Here is a 27,317-nt window from a genome sequence, read left to right on the forward strand (position 1 = left end):
TCTGGCTTGGGGCGGGGCCTGGGGCCTCACAAGGACTGCCTGCTGCTTGCGGCCTGCTGCCCAGGAGGACTCCCTGAGTGAGTGCTTGAGGACCCTGCTCTTGCCACTTACCATCTGGCTTGGGGCGGGGCCTGGGGCCTCACAAGGACTGCCTGCTGCTTGCTGCCTGCTGCCCAGGAGGACTCCCTGAGTGAGTGCTTGAGGACCCTGCTCTTGCCACTTACCATCTGGCTTGGGGCGGGGCCTGGGGCCTCACAAGGACTGCCTGCTGCTTGCGGCCTGCTGCCCAGGAGGACTCCCCTGAGTGAGTGCTTGAGGACCCTGCTCTTGCCACTTACCATCTGGCTTGGGGCGGGGCCTGGGGCCTCATAAGGACTGCCTGCTGCTTGCGGCCTGCTGCCCAGGAGGACTCCCTGAGTGAGTGCTTGAGGACCCTGCTCTTGCCACTTACCATCTGGCTTGGGGCGGGGCCTGAAGCCTCATAAGGACTGTGTGCTGCTTGCGGCCTGCTGCCCAGGAGGACTCCCTGAGTGAGTGCTTGAGGACCCTGCTCTTGCCACTTACCATCTGGCTTGGGGCGGGGCCTGAAGCCTCATAAGGACTGTGTGCTGCTTGCGGCCTGCTGCCCAGGAGGACTCCCTGAGTGAGTGCTTGAGGACCCTGCTCTTGCCACTTACCATCTGGCTTGGGGCGGGGCCTGGGGCCTCATAAGGACTGCCTGCTGCTTGCGGCCTGCTGCCCAGGAGGACTCCCCTGAGTGAGTGCTTGAGGACCCTGCTCTTGCCACTTACCATCTGGCTTGGGGCGGGGCCTGGGGCCTCACAAGGACTGCCTGCTGCTTGCGGCCTGCTGCCCAGGAGGACTCCCTGAGTGAGTGCTTGAGGACCCTGCTCTTGCCACTTACCATCTGGCTTGGGGCGGGGCCTGGGGCCTCACAAGGACTGCCTGCTGCTTGCGGCCTGCTGCCCAGGAGGACTCCCCTGAGTGAGTGCTTGAGGACCCTGCTCTTGCCACTTACCATCTGGCTTGGGGCGGGGCCTGGGGCCTCACAAGGACTGCCTGCTGCTTGCGGCCTGCTGCCCAGGAGGACTCCCCTGTGTGAGTGCCTGAGGGCCCTGCTCCTTTTTGCCACTTACCACCTGGCCCAGGGAGGGCCTGACAGGCCTCACAAGGACTGCTCCTGCCACCTACTATCTGGCCCAGGGTGGGGCATCACAAGGATGGTTGTTGCCACTGATGCTGCTACTGCCCAGGAGGACCCGTAGGGGTGCAGAGTTCTTTTTAACATTTTTTTAAAAATATTTTCCTTTCCTTTTAGATTTTTTATATATGGAGGTGGGATGGATGTTTGGGTGGGCTTGGGAATTTGTTGGATTTTGATGAATTTGTAATTTTTGCAGTTTTATTTGTATTGTTTTATTGCTTTCTGGGTTGTTTTTGTTTTTTTGTTTTATTGTTTTAAGGTTTTATTGTTTTAGGCTGCGAAAGAATAACATTAATTGCCATCAATGGAGGCCACTATGAGGCCTGGGATTGCTACCGTGGAGGGGCGAGGGAGATATGGCGGTGGGGGCAGATGGTACAGGCGAAGGGGATCGAGATATGGATACGCTCGTACCCTTTCCAATCTGCGCCCCATCCCGAGGGACGAGGGTAGGGTGAGCAAGGATTACTCACCTCCGTCACTGGTGTTGTGCAATGCCAGGTCTATAGGCAACAAAACCGCCACCCTGCGAGATTTCATCATCTCGCAGGGGGTCGACCTGGCTTGTGTGACAGAGACCTGGGTGCGCAAAGGGGCAACAGTTACCTTACGAGAGATGGCGCCCCCGGGTTTCTCCGTCCTCCACCAGTCGCGGACTGTGGGCCGGGGGGGAGGGGTGGCATTATTAATCCGGGAAGATTGTCCTTTCAGGGCTCTACCATCGCCATCGATCCCCGGCATTGAATGTGTTGGCCTAGTGTGGGGCTCCGAGGAGAGCTTGGCTGTCTGGCTGGTGTACCGGCCACCTAGCGCACCAGCAGCCACCCTGTCAGGCCTATTGGAGGCGGTGGCCGGCTGGGCCTTGGAGTTCCCCAACCTATTGGTACTGGGGGACTTCAACATCCATGCTGATGCCACTCCCTCCTCACAGGCTCTGGACCTGGTGTCTTCCATGGCGACACTAGGGCTCTCCCAGTTTGTTTCGGGCCCCACGCATCAAGCAGGCCACACGCTGGATTTGATCTTTGGCGTAGGTATAGATGTGATCATGTCTCCTTCGATGAAGGTGCCATGGTCTGATCACTACGCTCTGAAAGCCAGGATTGACTTTCCGCCCCCACCCTGCTTAGGTGGCAAGCCAATTTGGGCTCGCCCGCGGAGGCTGATGGACCCTCATAGATTCCGTCAGGCCTTGCGGGACCTTGCTCCCCCTGGCGACTCATTGACTGAGCTTGTTGAGGGCTGGAATATCCAGCTCCTGGCAGCCATCGATGAGATCGCACCTAAGCGCCCTCTGCGACCCCGCAGAAACCGGGCTCCCTGGTTTACCGAGGAGCTCCGGAAAATGAAGCGGGACCTCAGACGGCTAGAGCGAGTATGGCGGGGTGCCCGTGACGGAGCCTCAAGAACATCTTATAGGGCTTTTATGAAAACCTACGAGATGGCGGTGAAGGCTGCTAAGAAGTCATACTTCTCGGCCTCCATTGCATCCGCTAGCTCTCGCCCAGCGCAATTATTTAGTATAATCAGGTCTTTAACGTCCCTTGTGGGACAGCCAAATTTAAATAACAATTTGACACTTAGCTGTGAGGCATTTGCGAGCTTTTTTGCGGAGAAGGTCTTGTCGCTCCGCCATGACCTCCCTGCCAATTTGGATACAATAAAGGAACTGGAGGCCCCTCGACTGTCCTCGGGTCCAGTATTGGACCACTTCGACCGGATATCCCCAGCCGATGTGGACAGACTCCTCCGAGCTGGAAAGCCCACCACCTGTCCTCTCGACCCGTGCCCGTCTTGGCTGATTAGAGCGTGTCCAGACGAGGTGCGGGCCCTCCTGGGGGATATCATCAATTTGTCCCTTGGCACGGGGACATTCCCAGGGGAACTGAAGGAGGCAGTGGTGCGCCCGCTCTTAAAGAAAACATCATTAGATCCTTTAGATCTATCCAATTACCGCCCGGTTTCGAATCTTCCGTTCCTGGGTAAGGTGATTGAGAGAGCGGTTGCCGAACAGCTTGGTGGGTTTCTGGATGAAACATCGGCTTTGGATCCATTCCAGTCCGGCTTCCGCACTGGTCATGGGACCGAGACGGCTCTGGTCGCCCTAACAGATGATCTTCGTAGACAGCTGGATCGAGGCGGGTCGGGGCTGCTGATTCTTCTAGATCTATCAGCAGCTTTCGACATGGTCGATCACGAACTTCTGGACCACCGCCTTGCCGACGTGGGGATCCAGGGCACAGTCCTTCAATGGCTGCGCTCGTTTCTCTCTGGTCGGGGACAGAGGGTGGCGCTTGGGGGGGAATTGTCATCGCGCCACTCCTTGGTGTGTGGAGTACCTCAGGGTGCGATACTCTCCCCGATGCTTTTCAACATCTTTATGCGCCCCCTCGCCCAGCTTGTCCGGAGTTTTGGGCTGGGTTGCCATCAGTATGCCGATGACACCCAACTCTATCTGTTGATGGATGGCCATCCTGACTCGGCCCCAGACACACTGACCAGATGTTTGGAAGCTGTGGCTGGATGGTTACGTGGGAGCCGGTTGAAGCTAAATCCTTCGAAGACAGAGGTCCTGTGGCTAGGGCGGGGCGATATGGGATTGGGGGGGCAACTCCCATCTCTTGCGGGGGCGCAATTAGTGCCAGCACCGTCTGTTAAGAGTTTGGGTGTAATCTTCGACGCCTCCCTTTCCATGGAGGCGCAGATTGCAGCTATAACAAAGGCGGCATTTTTCCATCTCCGCCAAGCTAAGCAGTTGGCCCCTTACCTCTCTCGCCCTGACCTGGCCACTGTGATCCACGCGACGGTCACCTCCAGATTGGATTATTGTAACTCGCTCTACGTGGGGCTGCCCTTGAGACTGACCCAGAAACTCCAGCGGGTGCAGAATGCCGCGGCGAGACTCCTTATGGGGTCTTCGCTGCGAGATCACATTCATCCGGTGCTACACCAGCTGCACTGGCTCCCGGTGGAGTACAGGATCAGATTTAAGGTGCTGGTTTTAACCTTTAAAGCCCTATACGGCCTAGGACCCTCGTACCTACGGGACCGCCTCTCCTGGTATGCCCCACAGAGAAACTTACGGTCTTCAAATAAAAACATCTTGAAGGTCCCAGGCCACAGAGAAGTTAGGCTGGCCTCAACTAGAGCCAGGGCTTTTTCGGCTGTGGCTCCGATCTGGTGGAACACTCTGTCACAAGAGACCAGGGCCCTGCGGGACTTGACATCTTTCCGCAGGGCCTGCAAGACAGAGTTGTTCCGCCAGGCCTTTGGCCAGGGCACAGCCTGACTCCCTCCCTCGGCAATCTTCGCGGAGCTCTGGCCCAATGGTTGCCAGTGGCCTGAATTAATTAATTTTACAATGAATGATTTTAGAGTGTTGTTTATGTTATACTGTTTTATACTGTTTTATTGTTGTTAGCCGCCCTGAGCCCGGCTTCGGCTGGGGAGGGCGGGATATAAATAAAATTTATTATTATTATTATTATTAAAAGGCCATGACACCCTGTTGGGTTGAAATGAACGACAGACGAGTAGGTAGGTGTCATACGGGATACATCTCCCCTAATGTTTACTGCTGGTGTTGCAGTTTCACAAAGTAGGCAGCAATGATTTTATTGGTTGGCTGAGGGGGAGAGAGAAGCCGAGACAAAAGACTTATGAGTCCAGGAATGCATTGGAGGAAGCAACATAGCAAAATCAATATACATGTTATAATAATGGCATATTGAAAGAGATTACGAAGCCAATTCAGGTTTGGCAACCAGCCAGTGAGCCACTGGGTGAATGAGTCCCACAGGCCAGAAAGTCCAACGTCCTGTTTAATGTGGTGTGTAAGATTTTGCAAATGAGAGATTTGCTTTTGGATGGCTTTGGAATGATCAGTAATATTAAAACAACACATGTCGTCCACTTGTTGACAGCCGTAATGATGAAGCATCAATAGATAATCGATAGCAGCGCAGTTCTGCAGAAGACCATGCTGGAGTTCACTCTGCTCTTTATTTAGAAGATGAAGCGCTTGAGAAGTAAAATTCAGGGCTTTTGCTGCAGAACAAGCTAAAGAGTTAATTTTCCTACTATTGCGTACAGCCAATCCAGGGACTCCTAGGAGAGAAACAGCTAAAGAGATATATTCAGACCTACTGGGAAAAGAAATTGAATCGTCACAATCGTCAAAGCAATAGAGTGGCGATATCGAGAGCGGGTCAAATGATGCTTTTTGGGTAATACGATGGACAAACGGCTTAAGCAGCAGGGTGTGCCATGGCTGATGTTTGCTGGAATGTAATTAAATGCATAGCCAGGAAACGTCCAGAACCAGCCAGCAGGTAGTTCTTTGTATTTATATACATAAGAAATATTTACATAATTAGAGCAGTGGAAATTATCCTTGCCCATTTTCACACAGTTGGATTTTGTGCAATTGACCATACGGGCACAGGTGACATTAAAAGAAGCCACGTATGGGGTCAACAAATCAATGGCCAAAGGTGGGCGTTGGCGCACTTGGTTACCCTAGTTGTGGTACCCAGAATAACCAAGGGTGTGGAGAGAATCATTTTTGGGTAGGGATGAGAAAAACCAGGTATCATTTTGTATGTCAAAAGGGTCATGGCAAACAGGGATAAGGCAGGAGCCAAGGATTTCACCTATTGATGACACTACAACTCAAAATGAATTGATGAAAAAATTGGCTTTCGAAAATGCAAGTACTGACTGCAAAAAGGCTTTGCAGTCGATCATACATCGCCCTAAATATGACCTGGCCGATATGATTCAAGCCTGTGCAGATGTTGGAAGCCAGAGTCATGCGATGTCCTTGCTTGCCGGTGCCATCCAGGCTGGCAACAAGTCCACTGGGAACTGCTTCAACTGCAAGTGCCCAGGTCATTTTGCTAAACAATGCAGAGCCCCTGGCAGGGGTGCAAATGGTGATGCCAATAAGGCTAAGCCTTCCAAGAAATGCCCGAAGTGCGGTAAAGGCTATCATTGGGCAAATCAGTGCAGGAGTTCGGGAAACTGCTTAGGGGCCCCACTCCCGGCCCAGGACAAATAGGGAGCCCTCCGCCGTTAGTCTCCACTATTAAAACCATCTCAAAGGATACACGCTCTGATTTTACCATCGACTTAATTAATCAAGAAACCAAAGGCACTGTTTTACCTGGTGAAATTGTGCTTATGCCCACCCAATTGGCGGGCCCACTACCTCCTAAAGTCGCAGGTTTTATTTTACCCAAATTTTCTGCGGCAAAAGAAGGAATCCAGGTTATTCCAGGAGTTCTGGATCCTGACTATGTGGGCACAATATGTTAAGGGTTTCAAAACTCACAGGGTTAAAGAGTTCTGAGTGACGTCTCACATTCCTGAGGCGTGGTCACAGACTTTTACGGGAGTGGTTTACTCTGAGTGTTTCAGTCTGTCTGTGTCTCGTACGCTATGCGAGAGGAAGAATGTGCGAGCTTTCACGGGGCTGATTTATGCTGTTATACTACATGATTAAAGGCTAAGAAGATAAGGAACGCCTTGTGTTTGTTCTGAATTATTACCCACACACTGCAATTGCTTCTAACCGCTGTGATCGCTCTGCTAACCGGCCAAGGCGGAGGAAGGACGTTTGGATCGGCACGGACAGTTAGCAAAGCTGCGCAACGGAAGAGTGCTGGACTCCATGTTTGGCCCTCTTGGCGCTCTTGGCCGAGCATACAATAATGGTTCAACTTTGGAGCCACATGCCCATGCAGTTAAAGAAGGGTGAGTCCTGGGCGCATTTGGTGGTGCTCCCTTCTCACCCTACTGTTTCTGTTATTGATAGTAATTTGCACGAGCTCTCTCCTTTTTCTCCACAGCTGTTAGCTGTAATCCAGCAGATTGGTCATCAGAAACTTCTTCGTAAGTACAAGACAAATGGCAAGGTTCTGGAAGGCTTGATTTACATACGCGCGGACATTTCTGTAATGTCCAGTAGTTGCTGGGACCCCACGTGGCCCCTTGAGTCTGCCTCTGCAGTTTGGGGTGTAGGTGGACCTCAAACCTCTTCCAAAAGCGTACAGTGGCTGCCTGTTTCTCTGCCTGATAGCTCTGAAACCATTGCATATATCCAGCCCTGTGTGTTAAAAATCCATCTCAATCTGTGGGGCAGAGACTTACTACAACAATTACAAGCTACCATTCAATTAAATGAGTAAGCTTGCACTCCCCCTCCACTGGAAATCAACCACCCCGGTATGGGTAGAACAATGGCCCATAACGGGGGGAAAGCTACTTGCTTTAGTGCTCATTTTCAGCGTTTTGTTTTTGCCTCTTTCTGCTTCCGCTCTTAATAGCGGTAACTCCACACCAACAAATGTGTGGGAATCTTTTGCAAAGACCCTCAATCTTTCTTCCTTTTGCCTAACCCAACAGGTATCAATAGGTGAAATCCTTGGCTCCTGCCTTATCCCTGTTTGCCATGACCCTTTTGACATACAAAATGATACCTGGTTTTTCTCATCCCTACCCAAAAATGATTCTCTCCACACCCTTGGTTATTCTGGGTACCACAACTAGGGTAACCAAGTGCGCCAACGCCCACCTTTGGCCATTGATTTGTTGACCCCATACGTGGCTTCTTTTAATGTCACCTGTGCCCGTATGGTCAATTGCACAAAATCCAACTGTGTGAAAATGGGCAAGGATAATTTCCACTGCTCTAATTATGTAAATATTTCTTATGTATATAAATGCACAGAACTACCTGCTGGCTGGTTCTGGACGTGTCCTGGCTATACATTTAATTACATTCCAGCAAACATCAGCCATGGCACACCCTGCTGCTTAAGCCGTTTGTCCATCGTATTACCCAAAAAGCATCATTTGACCCGCTCTCGATATCGCCGCTCTATTGCATTGACTAACGATTGTGACGATTCAATTTCTCTTCCCAGTAGGTCTGAATATATCTCTTTTTTATAATATTTTATTAGGTTTTATCAATAGAAAAGTTTAGAAAAATACAAAAAACGAAAAAGATACAAAATACAAAAATACATACATTAAACACAAAGATAGAAAAAGAAAAAAGCACATATAAAAGAAAAACAAAAATTCCCTCTTTCTTAGTTTCTCATCTTTAGTTAACTTATTTTCCTGACTTCCTCGCGTCTCCCATTTTTGTATCCCTTTTAGAAATTGGTTCAGCAAGTTCATGTCCTATTAGTTTATCTATTATTAATCCCATCTTACATTTTACCTTGTTGCTAGAACCCCTTCAATTCATTTCAATGTCATCAGCATTCAAAAATTTTACAATATTTCTGCAAATAAGTTTTAAACTTCCTCCAATCTTCTTCCACCAACTCTTCTCCCTGGTCTCGGATTCTGCCAGTCATTTCCGCCATCTCTATATAGTCTATTAGTTGCATCTGCCATTCTTCCAAGGTGGATAGGTCTTGTGTCTTCCAATGCTTTGCGATGAGAATTCTTGCTGCTGCTGTAGCATACATAAAAAAAGTTCTATCCTTCTTTAACACCGATTGGCCAACTATTCCCAGGAGAAAGGCCTCTGGTTTCTTCGGGAAAGTATATTTAAATACCTTTTTCAGTTCATTATATATCATTTCCCAGAAAGCCTTGATCCTTGGGCACGTCCACCAAAGGTGAAAGAATGTACCTTCAATTTCTTTACATTTCCAACATTTGTTATCGGGCAAGTGATATATTTTTGCTAGCTTGACTGGCGTCATGTACCACCTGTATATCATTTTCATAATATTCTCTCTTAGGGCATTACATGCCGTAAATTTAATCCCGGTGGTCCACAACTTCTCCCAGTCAGCAAACATAATATTATGTCCTATATTTTGTGCCCATTTTATCATTGCAGATTTTACTGTTTCTTCCCCAGTGTTCCATTTCAACAGCAGATTGTACATTCTTGAAAGTATCTTAGCATTGGGTTCTAACAATTCTGTTTCTAACTTTGATTTTTCCACCTGGAAACCAATTTTTTTATCCAAGTTATAAACCTCTCTTATTTGAAAGTAATGTAACCAGTCTCGCACCTTCTCTTTAAGTTTGTCGTAACTCTGCAATTTCAATTTATCACCTTCCTGTTCTAAAATTTCCCAATATTTTGGCCATTTAGCCTCCATATTGAGTTTTTTTCAAAGCTTTCGCTTCCATAGGTGATAGCCACCTTGGGGTTTTATTCTCCAGAAAATCTTTGTACCTTGTCCAGACATTAAACAGTGCTTTCCTGACAATATGGTTTTTAAATGCCTTATGTGCCTTTACCTTGCCATACCATAGATATGCATGCCATCCAAATATGTTATCATACCCTTCAAGATCCAAAACATCTGTATTCTCAAGAAGTAGCCATTCCTTCAGCCAGCAAAAAGCTGCTGACTCATAATAAAGTTTTAAGTCTGGAAGGGCAAACCCCCCTCTGTCTTTAGCATCAGTAAGAATCTTAAATTTTATTCTGGGCTTTTTGCCCTGCCAGACAAATCTAGATATATCTCTTTGCCACTTCTTGAAACAGTCCATCTTATCAATAATTTGCAATGATTGAAATAAGAATAACATTCTCGGCAAAACATTCATCTTAATAACAGCAATTTGACCCAGCAAGGAAAGCTTCAGATTCGTCCAAATTTCTAGATCTTTTTTCACCTCTGACCAACATTTCTCATAGTTGTCTTTAAATAGGTTCACATTCTTGGATGTCATATTCACCCCCAGGTATTTTACCTTCTTTACTAATGTTAAGTCTGTCTCTTTCTGAAACCTCTCTTTCTCTATCTGCGCCAAATTTTTCTCCAAAACCTTAGTTTTCAATTTGTTCAATTTAAAGCCTGCCACTTGACCAAAATCCTGGATTACTTCTAGGGCCCTCTTAGTGCTGGATATCGGCTCCTGTAATGTCATAATGAGATCATATAACACCGGTCTTGAAAGACCTACATTGGCTCCCAGTACGTTTCCGAGCACAATTCAAAGTGTTGGTGCTGACCTTTAAAGCCCTAAACGGCCTCGGTCCAGTATACCTGAAGGAGCGTCTCCACCTCCATCGTTCTACCCGGACACTGAGGTCCAGCACCGAGGGCCTTCTGGCGGTTCCCTCACCGCGAGAAGCCAAGTTACAGGGAACCAGGCAGAGGGCCTTCTCGGTAGTGGCGCCCTCCCTGTGGAACGCCCTCCCACCAGATGTCAAAGAGAACAACAACTACCAGACTTTTAGAAGACATCTGAAGGCAGCCCTGTTTAGGGAAGCTTTTAATGTTTGATGTATCATAGCATTTTAATATTCTTTTGGAAGCCGCCCAGAGTGGCTGGGGAAACCCAGCCAGATGGGCGGGGTATAAATAATAAATTATTATTATTATTCTTATTATTATTATTATTATTATCATCATCATCATCATCATCATCATCTGCAAAAGCTTTAAGTTTGTATTGTTTAACTCTGACCTGAATACCTTGAATCAAATGGTCCCTTCTAATCATATTTAGCAAAACCTCCAGGACCGAAATGAAAAGCAATGGGGAAATTGGGCAACCTTGTCGTGTCCCTTTCTCTATTTTAAACTCTTCTGTATCCATATTGTTTACTATCAATTTGGCTTTTTGTTCAGAATATATCGCACCTATACCATTTTCAAAGTTTTGTCCAACCCCCATCCCCTGAAGATTTTTCTTCATAAGACTTCCGGAGGCGGCGCGAAACAAGCAATGGCGGTCCTCTTCGCGCTGTGAAGAGGGGCTCCGCAGAAAAGGGTCGTGCGCTGCGGCACAGCGACGACCCATCAAGAAAAACCACGGGCAGAGTGAGCCTGTGGCCGTGGGACTCGGCGGGCACCTGGAGCGACCCCCAAAACGAAGAAGGGACCCCGTAAGGGGCTCCGGAAGCGCGGAGGGGAAGCGGTGCTGTGAGTTCATCGCTCTTTCTGCGGGAGCGAAGCTGCGCGGCTGTTGCTGATGAGCGCTGACCTTTCTTCCTTAAATATTGGATTCTAAACCACCTACTCGTGAGTAAGAATTACTCTATATTGGATTATAAATTTTTAAATTTGGCTGAAAGCGGGAGACGAAAAAAAGGAAGTCCGTCTTCCGGCAAGGCTTAAAGATCAAAGGCAAAGAACTGACAAACTGGAAGCAGCTGAAAGGGATTATAAAACTGGAAGCATCGTGCGCTGGTGGAATTGGTAAAAGGAAAGGCAAGTCTTATTTTTTCTTTTTTACTATTGGGGTGATTTAAATTGGAAACCCTCCTTCTTCTGTGGACTTTTAAATTTAAGAAACCAAACCTCGGGCTGACAGAAGGGAAAAGAGCTGTCTTTGCGGATACAATATTTATCTGAAATTGTTACATTGGAGCGCTATTGGAAGATACAACTGAGCAACTGTAGCCTGCACCTTTTAGAAGAAACTTAATGGCAACTTGGGAAAGGCTCTGCAAGTGGAAAAAGCTTTAAGGACTATTGTTAAATTATTTAGCTGCAGGGACTTTAATGGCGGCTAAACTTTTCTCTTTCTTTCCTGAACTGTAACAATACTCCCTCTAGTGGAGTTGGGATTTACAAACTCTTGGGAACTAACTTTGTTTTGACTCTCTGCTGTTTTGTTATCTACACTGAGGAACTGTCTTTCCCATGGGACAATAGACTATTTGACCTTGACTCATAGACAGGTGTGGAATGAGTGGCCCTCCGAAAACAAGATCTGCAAAAGCGAAAGCAGGGAAAGGCCAACTTGTGCAAACAACTTTGACTACCCAAGCACGTAGATCATCAGTTCCAGCTGTATTAAAGGGAGCTGAATTGCAAACAACAGCTGTATTAAAGGAAGCGGAACAGCCAACAACAGAGGATATGGCTGCAGGGGGATCTGATACTCTTCTAAATGAGATGTTACAACAATTTGCAATTTTAAATAAGAAGGTAGATGATCAAACAGCAAAAATTGACTTAGCCACATCCTCTATTACAAAACTATCTGAACAAGTGGCACAACATTCACAAGCAATTGGGAACTTAAAAGACTCCACTTCTGAGAATCGGAAATTGGCTGAGGCTGCAAATTTAAAAGCAGACCAAGCAAATCAGAAAGTGGACGAATTAAAAGGAGAGGTAAGGCCACTACATAAACATATAAGTGACCAGCTGGCCTACCTGTCTATGGTGGAACTGAGAAATCGGGAAAATAATTTAAGATTACGATCTATCCCAGAGCTTGAGAAAGAAGATTTGACTGGCTATTTGACAGCAGAATTTTCTAAGTTCTGGGGTATACAAGAAGATAAAGACTTTAAAATAACAACTGCGTTTAGATTGGGAAGAGTTGCAAGGAAGGACAGACCTAGAGACTGTCTGATCATTTTGAGGACTAAACAGGAGAGAGACAAAATACTAGACCTTCATTTTAAGAAATCACTTGATATCCAAGGTAAAAGAGCGGAAATCTACAGAGATATCCCAAAACAACTTTTGGACCTCAGGACGGCATATACAGACTTAGCAAAACTTTTGAGAGGCAACGCAATTCCTTATAGGTGGGAGTTTCCCCAAGGTTTGTCTTTCAATTACAAAGGAAAGAAAGTTAAAATCAAAACAACAGAAGACAACCAGAAGTTTCTGCACGACCACAGAGAAGATCTTCAGAAGGGAGCAGCAGTTTCTTGGCCACCACCACCGCCTGGAATAGTACCAATACCTACACCTTCGGACCCGGAAGAAAAGAAGGACACTCCATAATAAAAACAACAGATTGATTCAGGATGTCTCTGCAGCTGTATAGTTGGAACATTAATGGAGCAAATTCCCCGGAGAAAAGGAAAAGGATCTTTCATATTTTGAAAAAAGAACATCTGGACATAATTTGCCTGCAGGAAACACATGTGACTAGACTCCACAGGAAAGTGTTAATTAATAAAAGACTAGGCCAAGAATTTATTTCATCAGACAGAGTCAAGAAGAGAGGTGTGGTGATCTACGCAAAGGAGAAATTGTCACCGAAATTCTTGTTTAAAGATGAACAAGGAAGAATCCTGGCAATTGAAATACAAACACAAGGAGAAAAAGTTTTGATAGTAGGAATTTATGCACCAAATGAGGGGAAATCGGAATTTTATAAGAAGCTGCATGAGACACTGCTGGACTATCTGGACTATTCCAACATCATTATGATGGGAGACATGAATGGGGTGGTGTCTACTCTTATGGATAAGTCACAAAATCAAAACCTAACTAAGGATGGCAGACTACCTAAAACCTTCTTTGAACTGACAGACAACATGGACTTGATTGATATTTGGAGGACAAGGAACCCTCTGGGTAAAGAGGGAACTTTCTTTTCTGAGGCCCACCTGTCATGGACAAGAATCGACCAAATTTGGACAACTAGAGGGCTGGCACCTAAGACTGTAAAAGTGGAAATCTGCCCAAAGACCTGCTCCGACCATAATGCTCTGAAAATGGAAGTGAGATTCACTCCACCCGGTTCCTTCAGATGGAAAATGAATGACACCTTGCTAAGAGATCAAGAGATTGTAAAGAAGGCCCAAAAAGCTTTAAAGGACTATTTTGAAATCAATTTGAACACCTCGGTGGAAAAAAGAATAATCTGGGACGCAAGTAAAGCAGTAATGAGAGGGTTTCTGATACAACAGAATACGATTAAGAAAAAACTCTGGAATGGAAAAAAGGATAAGATACTGGAGAAGATAAGAGATGGAGAGAAAAAATTAAGATCAAAACCAAAATCTAAAGAGATTCTGAGAGAAATTAAATTCCACCAGTCACAATATTCAAAATTGATAAACCAAGAAGTGGAATGGAAAATTAAACAAATGAAACAAAGATCTTTTGAATCAGCGAACAAATATGGGAAACTGCTAGCATGGCAGTTGAAAAAAAGACAAAAATTAAATTATGTCACCAATCTAGAGGTTGAAGGGAAGAACATCCAGAACCCAGGGGAAATTAGAAAGTGTTTCCAGAAATATTTTAAAAAATTGTACACGCAAGGGCCCGAGGAAGTGTCTGAGATGGATCAATTCTTAAAAGTCAACGGATTACCAGAACTATCTCAGGAGAAGAGATCAATCTTGAATTATAAAATAACACAACAGGAAATTGAGGTTGCCATTCAGAACATGCAGCTGGGTAAATCTCCAGGCCCAGATGGACTTACCTCCAAGTATTACAGGACGTTAAAGGACTATTTGATACAACCATTAATGGAGGTTTGCAATCAGATTATGGGGGGAGGAAGGGCACCGGAAACGTGGAAAGAAGCTTTCATCACATTGATACCCAAAGTGGAAACTGAAAAGACCCAACTTAAGAACTACCGTCCCATCTCACTCCTAAATGTGGATTACAAAATATTTGCAGACATTTTGGCAAGTAGATTTAAAAAGGTACTAAATGAAGTAATTCATAAGGACCAAGCAGGCTTTCTCCCAGGCAGGCATTTGTTTGACAACACCAGGAACATTATTGATATTCTGGAACTTTTGCAAACAAATATTAACACTAAAGCAGTGTTAATTTTTATTGATGCAGAGAAGGCCTTTGATAACATTTCTTGGAAGTTTATGAAGAAAAATTTGGAAGGGATGGGAGTGGGCCGGGGGTTTGTAAATGGTATAGAAGCAATTTACTCAGAACAGAAAGCTAAGCTGATAGTGAACAATGTGGTGACAGAAGAGCTCCAAATTGAAAAAGGAACACGTCAGGGGTGCCCCTTTCCCCCCTATTATTTATTTCCGTCCTGGAGGTACTCCTGAATATGATTAGGAAGGACCGGCAGGTACAAGGAATACGGGTCAGAGCGAAACAATACAAACTGAAAGCTTTTGCAGATGACTTGGTTTTAACACTTCAGGAGCCAGAATCTAGTACAAAAAGAGTTTTAGAATTGATTCAGGAGTTTGGTCGGGTGGCGGGATTTAAGTTGAATAAACAAAAAACTAAAGTTTTGGGAAAGAATTTGACACCTTCAGAAACTGATGGGTTCCAGAAGGAAAGAGAATTAAATGTGGTTAAAAAAGTGAAATACCTGGGGGTTAACCTGTCTTCCAAAAATTTGAATTTATTCAAAGATAATTATGAAAAATGTTGGTCAGAGGTTAAAAAAGACCTAGAATCTTGGTCAAGATTGAAACTTTCCTTGTTGGGCCGAATTGCAGCTATAAAGATGAATGTATTGCCAAAGATGCTGTTTTTGTTTCAAACCTTGCAGATCGTGGACAGAGTGGAATGTTTTGGAAAGTGGCAGAAGGATATCTCAAAGTTTGTCTGGCAGGGCAAAAAGCCCCGAATAAAGTTTAAAATATTAACTGATGCAAAAGAAAGAGGGGGGTTTGCCCTGCCGGACTTAAGGTTATACTACGAGGCTGCAGCCTTCTGCTGGATGAAAGATTGGTTTCTGCTAGAGAACACCGATGTCCTAGATCTGGAAGGTTTCAACAACTCGTTAGGATGGCATGCATATTTGTGGTACGACAAGGTAAAAACACATAAAATGTTCAAAAACCATATTGTCAGAAAAGCAATATTTATGGTCTGGACAAAATACAAAGAGTTACTAGAAAGTAAGACTCCGAGGTAGTTATCACCAGTGGAGGCCAAGGCTCGGGAAAAAACCAATATGGAGGTCGGTTGGCCGAAATATTGGGAAATGGTAGAAAAAGTTGGAGATAATTGGAGACTGCAGAGTTATGAAAAATTAAAGAACAAGGTGCAGGATTGGTTTCATTATGCCCAAATTCATGAGGTTTTTAAGTTGGATAAAAAAACAGGATTCCAGGTGGAAAAATCGAAACTTGAGACAGAACTGTTAGAACCAAAGACTAAGTTATTATCAAGAATGTATAACTTGCTGCTTAAATGGAACACTCAGGATGAGACAGTCAAATCAGCCATGATAAAATGGGCTCAAGACATTGGGTACAACATTATGTTTGAAGACTGGGAAAGGTTATGGACCACCGGTATGAAATTTACGGCATGCAATGCCCTGAAAGAAAACATTATGAAAATGATATACAGGTGGTACATGACCCCTGTCAAGCTTGCTAAGATATACCATTTGTCTAATAACAAATGCTGGAAGTGTAAGGAGGCTGAAGGGACATTCTTTCACCTCTGGTGGACATGTCCAAGAGTGAAGGCCTTCTGGGAAATGATCTACAATGAGTTAAAAAAGGTGCTTAAGTACACCTTTTCTAAGAAACCAGAGGCCTTCCTCTTGGGCATTGTCGGCCAAAAGGTGTTAAAGAAGGATAGAACGTTTTTTATGTATGCAACCACAGCAGCAAGAATTCTTATTGCTAAACATTGGAAGACTCAAGATTTGCCCACACTGGAAGAGTGGCAAACGCAATTGATGGACTACATGGAATTGGCCGAGATGACTGCCAGAATCCGAGATTTGGGAGAAGAAACAATCGAGGAGGATTGGAAAAAAATTAAGGACTATTTGCAAAAAATTTATAAATTATATGAACTATAAAAATTCGCACGATTTGGAATGGCTAGCCCCAGCAACGAGAGTGGATGATATATGAAATTAGGTTGGTTAATAAGTAATTTAAATTTAAAACGTAATGATTTGAAAGTACAAAAGAAACACATGAAACAAGGTTATAATTTGCTGATAAATTTATTGTTGAGAATGCATTGTGTGGGAGATGTGGGGAAGTCCGATAGAAGACTAAAATAAGCTTGGAAACAATTCTTTTTTCTTTTTTTCCTTTTTTTTTCCTTTTTCTTTCTTGCTGTTCTTGTTTCTTTGTATATCTGACTGGTTATCTTTATCTGGAAAAATGCAATAAAAATTTATTTATTTATTTTTTAAAAAAAGATTTTTCTTCATAAAACTCCAGGAAATGTTGCCAAAGGCTTTCTCCTCATCTACGAAAATCAAGACTGCTTTTGTGTTAATGTTCACCTGCAGCTTTTCTAAGATGTTAATTATATTCCTCGTATTGTCCGATTGTCTTCCAGGGAGAAAGCCGGCCTGATCTTTATGTATCACCTCTGCCAAGACTTTTTTCAGTCTTCTAGCCAAGATATCTGCAAAGATTTTGTAATCCACATTAAGTAGGGATATGGGGCGATAGTTCTTAAGTTGTGTCTTTTCAGACTCAGTTTTCGGTATAAGTGTGATATAAGCTTCTTTCCACGTCTCTGGCGCCTTTTCCCCCTCCATAATTTCATTGCAAACCTCCTTTAATGGTTGAATTAAATAGTCCTTCAAAGTTCTGTAATACTTGGAGGTTAATCCGTCAGGCCCTGGAGATTTGCCCAGTTGCATATTCTGAATCGCGCCTTCCACCTCTTGTTCAGTTATTTTGTAATTCAATAATACTTTGTTTTCTTGAGAAATTTTTTGTAATCCATTAGTTTTCAGAAATTGATCGATTTTCGACTCAATCTGCGGCCCTTGTGTATAAAATTGCTTAAAGTATCTCTGGAAGCAGCTTCTAATTTCCTGTGGATTCTGAATGTTCTTTCCCTCCACTTCAAGATTAGTAACCGTGTTTAATTTTTGTCTCTTCTTCAACTGCCATGCTAACAGCTTTCCACATTTATTAGCTGATTCGAAGGTCTTTTGTCTCATCTGTTTAACTTTCCATTCAGTGTCCTGATTTATCATTTTCATATATTGTACTTGATATGACTTAATTTCTCTCAAAATCTCTTGTGATTTTGGTTTAGCTCTAAGTTTTTTCTCTCCTTCTCTTATTTTCTCCAAAATCTTCTCTTTTTTCTCATTTTGGGTTCTCCTTTTTATTGCATTTTGCTGAATCAAAAACCCTCTCATTACGGCTTTGCTTGCGTCCCAGATTGTTCTTTTTTCCACTGTGGTCTTCAAATTTATCTCAAAATAGTCTTTTATTATTTTTTGGGCCTTCTTGGTAATTTCTGGATCTCTAAATCCTCCATCTGAAGGAACCAGTCGATATTGGTTTCATTTCCATTTTCACAGGATTATGGTCGGAGCAAGTTTTTGGGCATATTTCCACTTTTCGGATCTTAGGAGCCATTCCTCTGGTTATCCAGATTTGGTCAATCCTTGTCCAAGTCTCTTGGGCTTCAGAAAAGAATGTCCCCTCTCTACTTAGGGGGTTCTTAGTTCTCCAGATATCAATTAAGTCCATATTGTCTGTCATTTCAAAAAAAGTTTTCGGTAGTCTTCTGTCTTTTGTCACCACTTGTCTTTCTGACTTGTCCATATTTGTCGATACCACTCCATTCATATCTCCAAACATAATGATGTTAAAGTCCATAAAGTCCAGCAATGTCTCATGCAGTTTCTTATAAAATTCTGATTTCCCCTCATTTGGTGCATATAACCCTACTATCAAGAATTTCTCACCTTGAAATTGTATCTCAATAGCCACAAATCTTCCTTGATCATCTTTAAAGACAAATTTAGGTGATAAGCCAGTGTGGTGTAGTGGTTGAGAGCGGTAGTCTTGTAATCTGGGGAACCGGGTTCTAGTCTCCGCTCCTCCACATGCAGCTGCTGGGTGACCTTGGGCCAGTCACACTTCTTTGAAGTCTCTCAGCCCCACTCACCTCACAGAGTGTTTGTTGTGGGGGAGGAAGGGAAAGGAGAATGTTAGCCGCTTTGAGACTCCTTAAAGGGAGTGAAAGGCGGGATATCAAATCCAAACTCTTCTTTTGCGTAAATCACCACTCCTCTTTTTTAACTTTGTCTGATGAAATAAATTCTTGTCCTAATCTTTTGTTAATTAATACTTTCCTGTGTGTTCTAGTCACATGAGTTTCTTGCAAGCATATCAAGTCCAATTTTTCCTTTTTCAATAGATGAAAGATTCTTTTCCTCTTATCAGGGGAATTCAAACCTCGAATATTCCAGCTTAATACCTGAAGAGACATTGTGTGGTTATTCTGCTTCCCCTCTGACTGCTCCCAGTACTTGTTCTTGGTCTGTGGGTGGTATCACTTCTGGTTTGTCCAGTTCCAATGGTAGCTTTGCTAGGTCCAAGACTCCTGGTTTTAATTTTGGTTCTCTTCTCTCTGCCTCTTTTTGTAGATCTTCCTCGTGATCCTTCAGGAATCTCACTTTGTCCTCCTCTGATCTTATCTTCACCCTTTTCCCTCTGTAAGTGAAAGACAGCCCCTGGGAAAATTCCCACCTGAAGATGACACTGTTTCTTCTTAACAAGTTCACCAGGTCTCCGTAGTTGGCTCTGAGGTCCAATAGATATTTTGGGATGTCTTAAAAAATTTCTATCCTTGAATCCTCTATTTCCAATGATTTCTGATAATGTAGGCCCAGTATTTTGTCTCGCTCTTCTCTAGATCTGAGTGTAATCAAACAGTCTCTTACCTTGTTCTTCCTTCCCCCTTTGTTCCCTTTGCCAAGTCTAAAGGCTGTCACTATCTTGAAGTCTTTCTCTGGGTCAAGGCCCCAGAATTCTTCAAATTCCTGTGTAAGAAAGTCACTCAGTTTGCCTTCTTCCAATTCCGGTACCGCCCTGATCCTTAAATTAGCCTGTTTATCTTTCAATTCAATTAAGGACAGTTGTGCCTTATGGTCTTCTAATTGTTTATTAATTGGCTGTAATTTTCCTTCTACCGCCAGCACCTTTTCTTTAGCTTCGTCGGCAATTTTCCTTGTCAATTTAGATTCCTGCAACAATCGGTCAATAGCCTGAGTATTGGAGCTGATAGTTGTAGTGTTTAAATCAATTTTAGCTGACAATTTTTCTAAAGCTCCAAATATTTTGTCTAAAGATGCATTTAATGTCTCTTCAGAGCCTGTACTTTTTGCTCCAGGCTGCCCAGTGTCTTCTTTTTCTAGGACAGGAGGTGCTACTATTGATTGTCTTCGTTGCTGCAATCGTTTTTATCCTTGTAGGCTGGGGTTTTTCCTGATCCATTACTTTACCTTTAAAGTTCAAGGTCACTCACGCAGTTCAAATTTCCTTTCTGGTGAGAAAGTTTCCAGGCCAGCTGTAATGGAAAATCCCCAGCTATATCCCAGACCTCCTCTAGGGGAGCACCTTGGCAACAATGTTACTTTCAGAGCAACTTTTCCAAAAGCAGTCCTGCCCTTTTTAACTTCCACTTTTTCAATAAAAGGCAACAGTTCAATAATAGGCAACAGTTGCAAAGAGTCCTTTCCAGTTCACATGCAGAGTATTCACACACAGTTATAAATATTTATAAACGGTGCAACACTTTCTTACTGTCTCTGGCAGACCAATATCAGGGATTAGGCAGTGGTCTTTTTCCTCACTTTCTTATCCTCAAGTCCAAGATTTCCTTCTCCCCCTCACTCTAAGAGGGAGTTCTTGTATCTGGCATTAAAATTTAAACTCCTCTTAATTCTGCTTCTCCAGCTCTAGCTTCAAAAGTCTTTGCTTTAATCCTGTTTACAAAACCAGAAGACGGAGTTCCTTTTTACGCCTTCCCACTTCAGTGCCAAATTCAAGTTCGCTGCGTCGATCAAAGGCAAACCAAACATTTGATCTCCCGATTCTTAAAAAGTCTTACCCACGGGTTGTAATTTGAAAGCCGAAATTTCAAAGGAAACAGGTCAGCGCTCTCCAGCTTCACTCCACAGAAGTAGCGATCGACTCTCAGCACCGCGCCACCCCCGTTCCGCTCCGGAGCCCCTCACGGGGTTCCTTTGCCACTTGGGTGGCGCTTCTGGCTTCCCTCGCCTGCGGTTTTTGAACGGGTCCCTGCTGCGCCGTAGCGGTAAGACACAGTTTCCGCGGAGCTTCTCCCTCCGTCTTAGAATGAGACCGCCATAGCCGTTGGCGCCGCCTCCGGAAGTCTGCTGAATATATCTCTTTAGCTGTTTCTCTCCTAGGAGTCCCTGGATTGGCTGTACGCAATAGTATGAACGCTAACTCTTTAGCTTGTTCTGCAGCAAAAGCCCTGAATTTTACTTCTCAAGCGCTTCATCTTCTAAATAAAGAGCAGAGTGAACTCCAGCATGGTCTTCTGCAGAACCGCGCTGCTATCGATTATCTATTGATGCTTCATCATTACGGCTGTGAACAAGTGGACGACATGTGTTGTTTTAATATTACTGATCATTCCAAAGCCATCCAAAAGCAAATCTCTCATTTGCAAAATCTTACACACCACATTAAACAGGACGTTGGACTTTCTGGCCTGTGGGACTCATTCACCCAGTGGCTCACTGGCTGGTTGCCAAACCTGAATTGGCTTCATAATCTCTTTCAATATTCCATTATTATAATATGTATATTGATTTTGCTATGTTGCTTCCTCCAATGCATTCCTGGACTCATAAGTCTTTTGTCTCGGCTTTTCTCTCCCCCTCAGCCACCCAATAAAATCATTGCTGCCTACTTTGCGAAATTGCAGCACCAGCAGTAAACCTAAGGGGAGATGTGGCGAACTTATTTCGGGCATGCGCTGGCATACCACGTATCCCGAAGTATTTTTGTCTTATTCACCCAGAACACCTCGCAAATAAGAAAAGAAAGGGGGAGATGAAGGAAAGCATTGCTTTTGCACATGACCATGGCATGATGGGAAGCACTGCTTCTGCACATAACTGTGGCATGATGGGAAGTCTTGCTTCTAAGCTTTGTTCTGCTCATGCTGCTCAAACCGTGCTGATGCTAAGACATTCCCTCATCACCCTGGTACGTTCAGTTCACCTTGAGTTCACACCATATCAATCTATACTTACCCCTCCTTGTACATTCCATTTCGTACCACTCTGGTACGGGCAGTCCGAAACCATGCCTGTGTAAACTCTGCATTCCTTTTCCCAACCTTTAACCTGTCTATGATTAATGTCTTATATGCAATAATTAATGTCTTATATGCAACCCTTGCTTTGTACTTATGTTAACCAATCAGCAACAAGCACACACGTGGCAAACGCTGTATAATATCCAATAAAAGGGAGTCTCCGAGGCTTCCTCGAGAGACGCCTCCCGTATGACACCTACCTACTCGTCTGTCGTTCATTTCAACCCAACAGGGTGTCATGACCTTCTAGATCTAAAATATCCCAATTTTTTAATAAATACCAATCTTTCAACCAGAGAAGACATGAGGCTTCGTAATATAGCTTCAAATCCTGTAACCCGTAGCCACCTCTTTCTACAGTATCTATTAATATCTTATGCTTTACATTTGGTCTTTTACCCTTCCACAAAAATTTAGAAATTTCTTTTTGCCACTTGTTGATACTGCTGGTCTTTCCTGTAATTGGAATTGTTTGGAATAGAAAGAGTAGCTTCCGTAAAACTATCATTTTAATTACCGAAATACGGCCCAGGAATGATAAATTTAACCTTGTCCATGTCTCCAACTGTCTTTTGATATCTTTCCAACAATTGGTATAATTATCTTCATATAAGTTAATATTCCTTGGTGTTATCCATAATCCTAAATACTTGATTTTGTTTTTTTTGTTTTTTGTTTTTTTTATAATATTTTTTATTGCTTTTTTCCAGGGTCAAATACATACTCAGTAACTCATCAAAAGCGACTTTACAGAAAAGAAAAAGAAAAAAATTAAGAAAAAAAATATTCATATTATCCAAACAATTTTTCATAATCTACTGGACTTCCCCACATCCTCCACACCCTGCGTTCTTTACAATAAAAATAACAGCAACTTATTACCTTGTTTCATGCGTTTTTTGTACTTTCATCTAATTATATTTTAGATTTAGGGTACTTGTTGTTAAGTCTTTTTTTCCCTATCATCAATCCTAAAAAACAAACATTACTCTAAATTTTGATCTTTTCATGGTTATAACTTAGTTTCCACCATTTTCAAGTTTAATTGCTGAAGCTAATTTTCCCAGAACTTAGCAAATTCTCAACATTCATATAGCTTATAATGTTTTTGTAAATAGTCCTTAAATTTTTTCCAGTCCTCCTCTATTGTTTCTTCTCCCAGATCTCGGATTCTGCCAGTCATTTCGGCCAACTCCATGTAGTCCATCAGTTGCGTGTGCCACTCTTCCAGCGTGGGTAGCTCCTGTGTCTTCCAATGTTTAGCTATAAGGATTCTTGCTGCTGTAGTTGCATATAAAAAGAAAGTTCTATCCTTCTTTAACACTCTCTGGCCCACAATACCCACGAGGAAGGCCTCTGGTTTCTTGTGAAAGGTATACTTAAATACCTTTTTCATCTCATTGTAAATCATTTCCCAGAAGGCCTTCACCCTCGGGCATGTCCACCAGAGGTGAAAAAATGTTCCTTCAGCCTCCTTACATTTCCAACATTTATTATCAGACAGATGATATATCTTTGCAAGTTTGACTGGGGTCATGTACCACCTATATATCATTTTCATAATGTTTTCTTTCAAGGCATTACATGCCGTGAATTTCATACCGGTGGTCCATAACCTTTCCCAGTCTTCAAACATAATGTTGTACCCAATGTCTTGAGCCCATTTTATCATGGCTGATTTAACTATCTCATCTTGAGTGTTCCATTTAAGCAGCAAGTTATACATTCTTGAAAGCACTTTCGTCTTTGGTTCAAGTAATTCTGTCTCTAGTTTCGATTTTTCCACCTGGAAACCAATTTTTTTATCCTTTTTAAAAGTTTCTTGAATTTGGGCATAATGTAACCAGTCTCGCACCTTGTTTTTTAATTTTTCTAGGCTCTGCAACCTCCAATTGTCTCCAATTTTTTCTATTATCTCGCAGTATCTTGCCCAACCAACCTCCATATTAAGTCTTTTTGAGGCCTTGGCCTCCATTGGCGAAAGCCACCTCGGGGTCTTATTTTCAAGTAAGTCCTTATATTTGGTCCAGACAGTAAATAAAGCTTTCCTGACAATATGGTTTTTAAACAATTTATGAACCTTTACCTTGTCGTACCACAAGTATGCATGCCATCCAAAAGCATTGTTAAACCCTTCCAGATCTAGGACATCAGTGTTTTCTAATAAAAAGCAATCCTTCATCCAGCAGAAGGATGCAGCCTCATAGTATAACCTTAAGTCCGGCAGGGCAAATCCCCCTCTTTCTTTTGCGTCTGTTAGTATTTTAAATTTTATTCTGGGCTTTTTGCCCTGCCAGACAAACTTTGAGATATCCTTCTGCCACTTTCCAAAACATTCCACTCTGTCCACGATCTGCAGGGTTTGAAATAAAAACAACATCTTTGGCAATACATTCATCTTTACGGCTGCGATTCTTCCCAACAAGGAAAGTTTTAGTCTTGACCAAATTTCTAAATCCTTTTTGATTTCTGACCAACATTTTTCATAGTTATCTTTGAACAAATTCAAATTTTTACCAGACAAATTGACCCCCAGGTATTTCACTTTTTTAACCACATTTAACTCTGTTTCCTTCTGGAACCCATCTATTTCTGAAGGTGTCAATTTTTTTGCCAAAACCTTAGTTTTTTGTTTATTCAGCTTAAATCCCGCCACCCGACCAAACTCATAAATTAATTCTAAAACTCTTTTTGTACTAGGTTCTGGCTCCTGTAATGTTAAGACCAAGTCATCTGCAAAAGCTTTCAGTTTATATTGTTTCTCTCCGACCTGTATACCTTCCACCAGCTGGTCCTTCCTAATCAAATTCAACAGCACCTCCAGGACAGAAATAAATAACAGAGGTGATAAGGGGCACCCCTGTCGTGTCCCTTTTTCAATTTTGAACTCTTCTGTCACCACATTGTTCACTATCAATTTAGCCTTTTGCTCTGAATAGATTGCCTCTATACCATTTTGGAACGCCCTTCCCACTCCCATCCCTTCCAAGTTTTTCTTCATAAATTTCCAAGAAATGTTGTCAAAGGCCTTCTCTGCATCTATGAAAATTAACACTGCCTTCGTGTTCATATTTGTCTGCAGTAACTCCAAAACATCGATAATATTCCTAGTGTTGTCTGACAAATGTCTACCAGGGAGAAAGCCTGCTTGATCTTTATGAATTACTTCATTTAAAACTTTTTAAAATCTACTTGCCAAAATGTCAGCAAAAAAATTTGTAATCCACGTTCAGGAGTGAGATGGGACGGTAGTTCTTAAGTTGAGTCTTTTCAGATTCCAATTTTGGTATCAAAGTGATGAAAGCTTCTTTCCACGATTCTGGTGCCCCCTTCCCCTCCATAATTTGATTACATACCTCCATTAGTGGCTGGATCAAATAGTCCTTTAATGTCTTATAATACTTGGAGGTAAGTCCATCTGGGCCTGGGGATTTACCTAATTGCATATTCTGAATGGCACTTTCAATTTCCTGCTGTGTTATTTTATAATTCAGGGTTGTTTGTTTATCTTGAGATAGTTTTGGCAGTCCATTACTTTTTATAAATTGGCTTATCTCTATCTCTGCCAGAGGTCCTTGAGTAAATAATTTTTTAAAATATCTCTGGAAACACTTTCTAATTTCTTCTGGTTTCTGGATACTTTCTCCTTCAACCTCCAGATTGGTAACAAAGTTCAATTTTTGTCTCTTTTTCAACTGCCATGCTAATAGTTTTCCACATTTATTTGCTGATTCAAACGATCTTTGTCTCATTTGTTTAATTTTCCATTCAACTTCTTGATTTATCAATTTCGCATATTGTATTTGGTGAAATTTAATTTCTCTTAACACTTCTTTTGACTTTGGATTAAGTCTAAGCCTCTTTTCACCGTCTCTTATCTTCTCTAGTATCTTATCTTTTTTCTCATTCCAGAGTTTTTTCTTAATAGTATTCTGTTGGATCAGAAACCCTCTCATAACTGCTTTACTCGCGTCCCAGATTGTTCTCTTTTCCACCGAAGTGTTCAAATTTATCTCAAAGTAATCCTTCAACGTTTTTTGGGCCTTCTTCACAATCTCCTGATCTCTAAACAAGGTGTCATTCATTCTCCATCTGAAGGATCCAGCTGACGTAAGTCTCAATTCCATTTTCAAGGCATTATGGTCGGAGCAAGTTTTGGGGCAGATCTCTATTTTTTTAGTCTTAGGTGCCAGTCCTCTAGTTATCCAGATTTGGTCGATTCTTGTCCATGATAGGTGGGCCTCAGAAAAGAATGTCCCTTCTTTACCTAATGGGTTCTTTGTCCTCCATATGTCGGTCAAGTCCATATTGTCTGTTAGTTCAAAAAAAGTTTTAGGTAGTCTGCCATCTTTAGTCAAGTTTTGGTTTTGTGACTTATCCATATAGATGGAGACCACCCCATTCATATCTCCCATCAGAATGATGTTAGTATAGTCAATATGATCCAGCATTATCTCATGCAGCCTCTTGTAAAATTCCGATTTCCCCTCGTTTGGTGCGTATATTCCTACTATCAGAAATTTTTCTCCTTGTGTTTGTATTTCAATCGCCAAAATTCTTCCTTGTTCATCTTTAAACAAAAACTTTGGTGATAGGTTCTCCTTTGCATAAATCACTACCCCTCTTTTCTTAACCTTATCTGATGAAATAAATTCTTGGCCTAGTCTTTTATTAATTAGAACTCTCCTATGGAGCCTAGTCACATGTGTTTCTTGCAGGCAAATAATGTCCAATTGTTCTTTCCTCAATATATGAAAGATCCTTTTTCTTTTCTTGGGGGAATTTGCACCATGAATGTTCCAACTAAGAAGCTGCAGAGACATCCTGAATCAGTCTGTCAACCAATAGGGATGTCTCCCTTGTCGTCTACGTCTGGAGGTGGGGCAGGTGTTGAGCCAGGCGGAGGTGGTGGCCAAGCTCCTGCTACTCCTTTCCGAAGGTCCTCCCCGTGGTCGTTCAGGAACTTTTCTTGGTCCTCTGCTGTTCTAATTCTTACTTTTTTCCCTTTGAAGTTAAAAGATAGTCCTTGAGGGAATTCCCACCTATAGGGAATTGTGTTGTTTCTCAATAGTCCTGCAAGATCTTTATATGTAGTTCTTAAGTCCAGAAGCTGTTTCGGTATGTCTCTGAAGATTTCTGCTGTCCTTCCCTGAATCACCAGTGAGTTTTTGAAGTGTAGGCCGAGTATATTGTCTTTTTCTTGCTTAGATCTCAAAATGATCAAGCAATCTCTTGGTTTGTCCTTCTTCGCCACTCTTCCCAATCTGAAGGCGGTGACAATTTTGAAATCCTTCTCTTCTGCTAGACCCCAGAACTTTGATATTTCTGCTGTCAGGAAACCAATCAAATCTTCT

At 43.0% G+C, this 27,317-nt stretch overlaps 1 protein-coding gene across 1 annotated transcript in view; it reads left to right on the plus strand.

Moving 5' to 3' along the window:
- LOC310697841 (uncharacterized protein) overlaps nt 1–12,939 on the plus strand; it is a gene marked incomplete at its 3' end in the record, with an annotated part of 103,311 nt that extends 90,372 nt beyond the window's left edge. The window contains exons 2-3 of the mRNA XM_083484465.1: nt 1,780–3,222; nt 12,776–12,939. Coding sequence (XP_083340591.1) covers nt 1,821–3,222; nt 12,776–12,939 — 1,566 coding nt within the window. The 5' untranslated portion in view covers nt 1,780–1,820. The remainder of the gene's footprint in view (nt 1–1,779; nt 3,223–12,775) is intronic.
- Nucleotides 12,940–27,317: the final 14,378 nt, after the last annotated feature.

Source organism: Podarcis liolepis, assembly GCF_965112155.1.
Source record: "Podarcis liolepis genome assembly, chromosome: W".
NCBI lineage: Eukaryota > Metazoa > Chordata > Lepidosauria > Squamata > Lacertidae > Podarcis > Podarcis liolepis.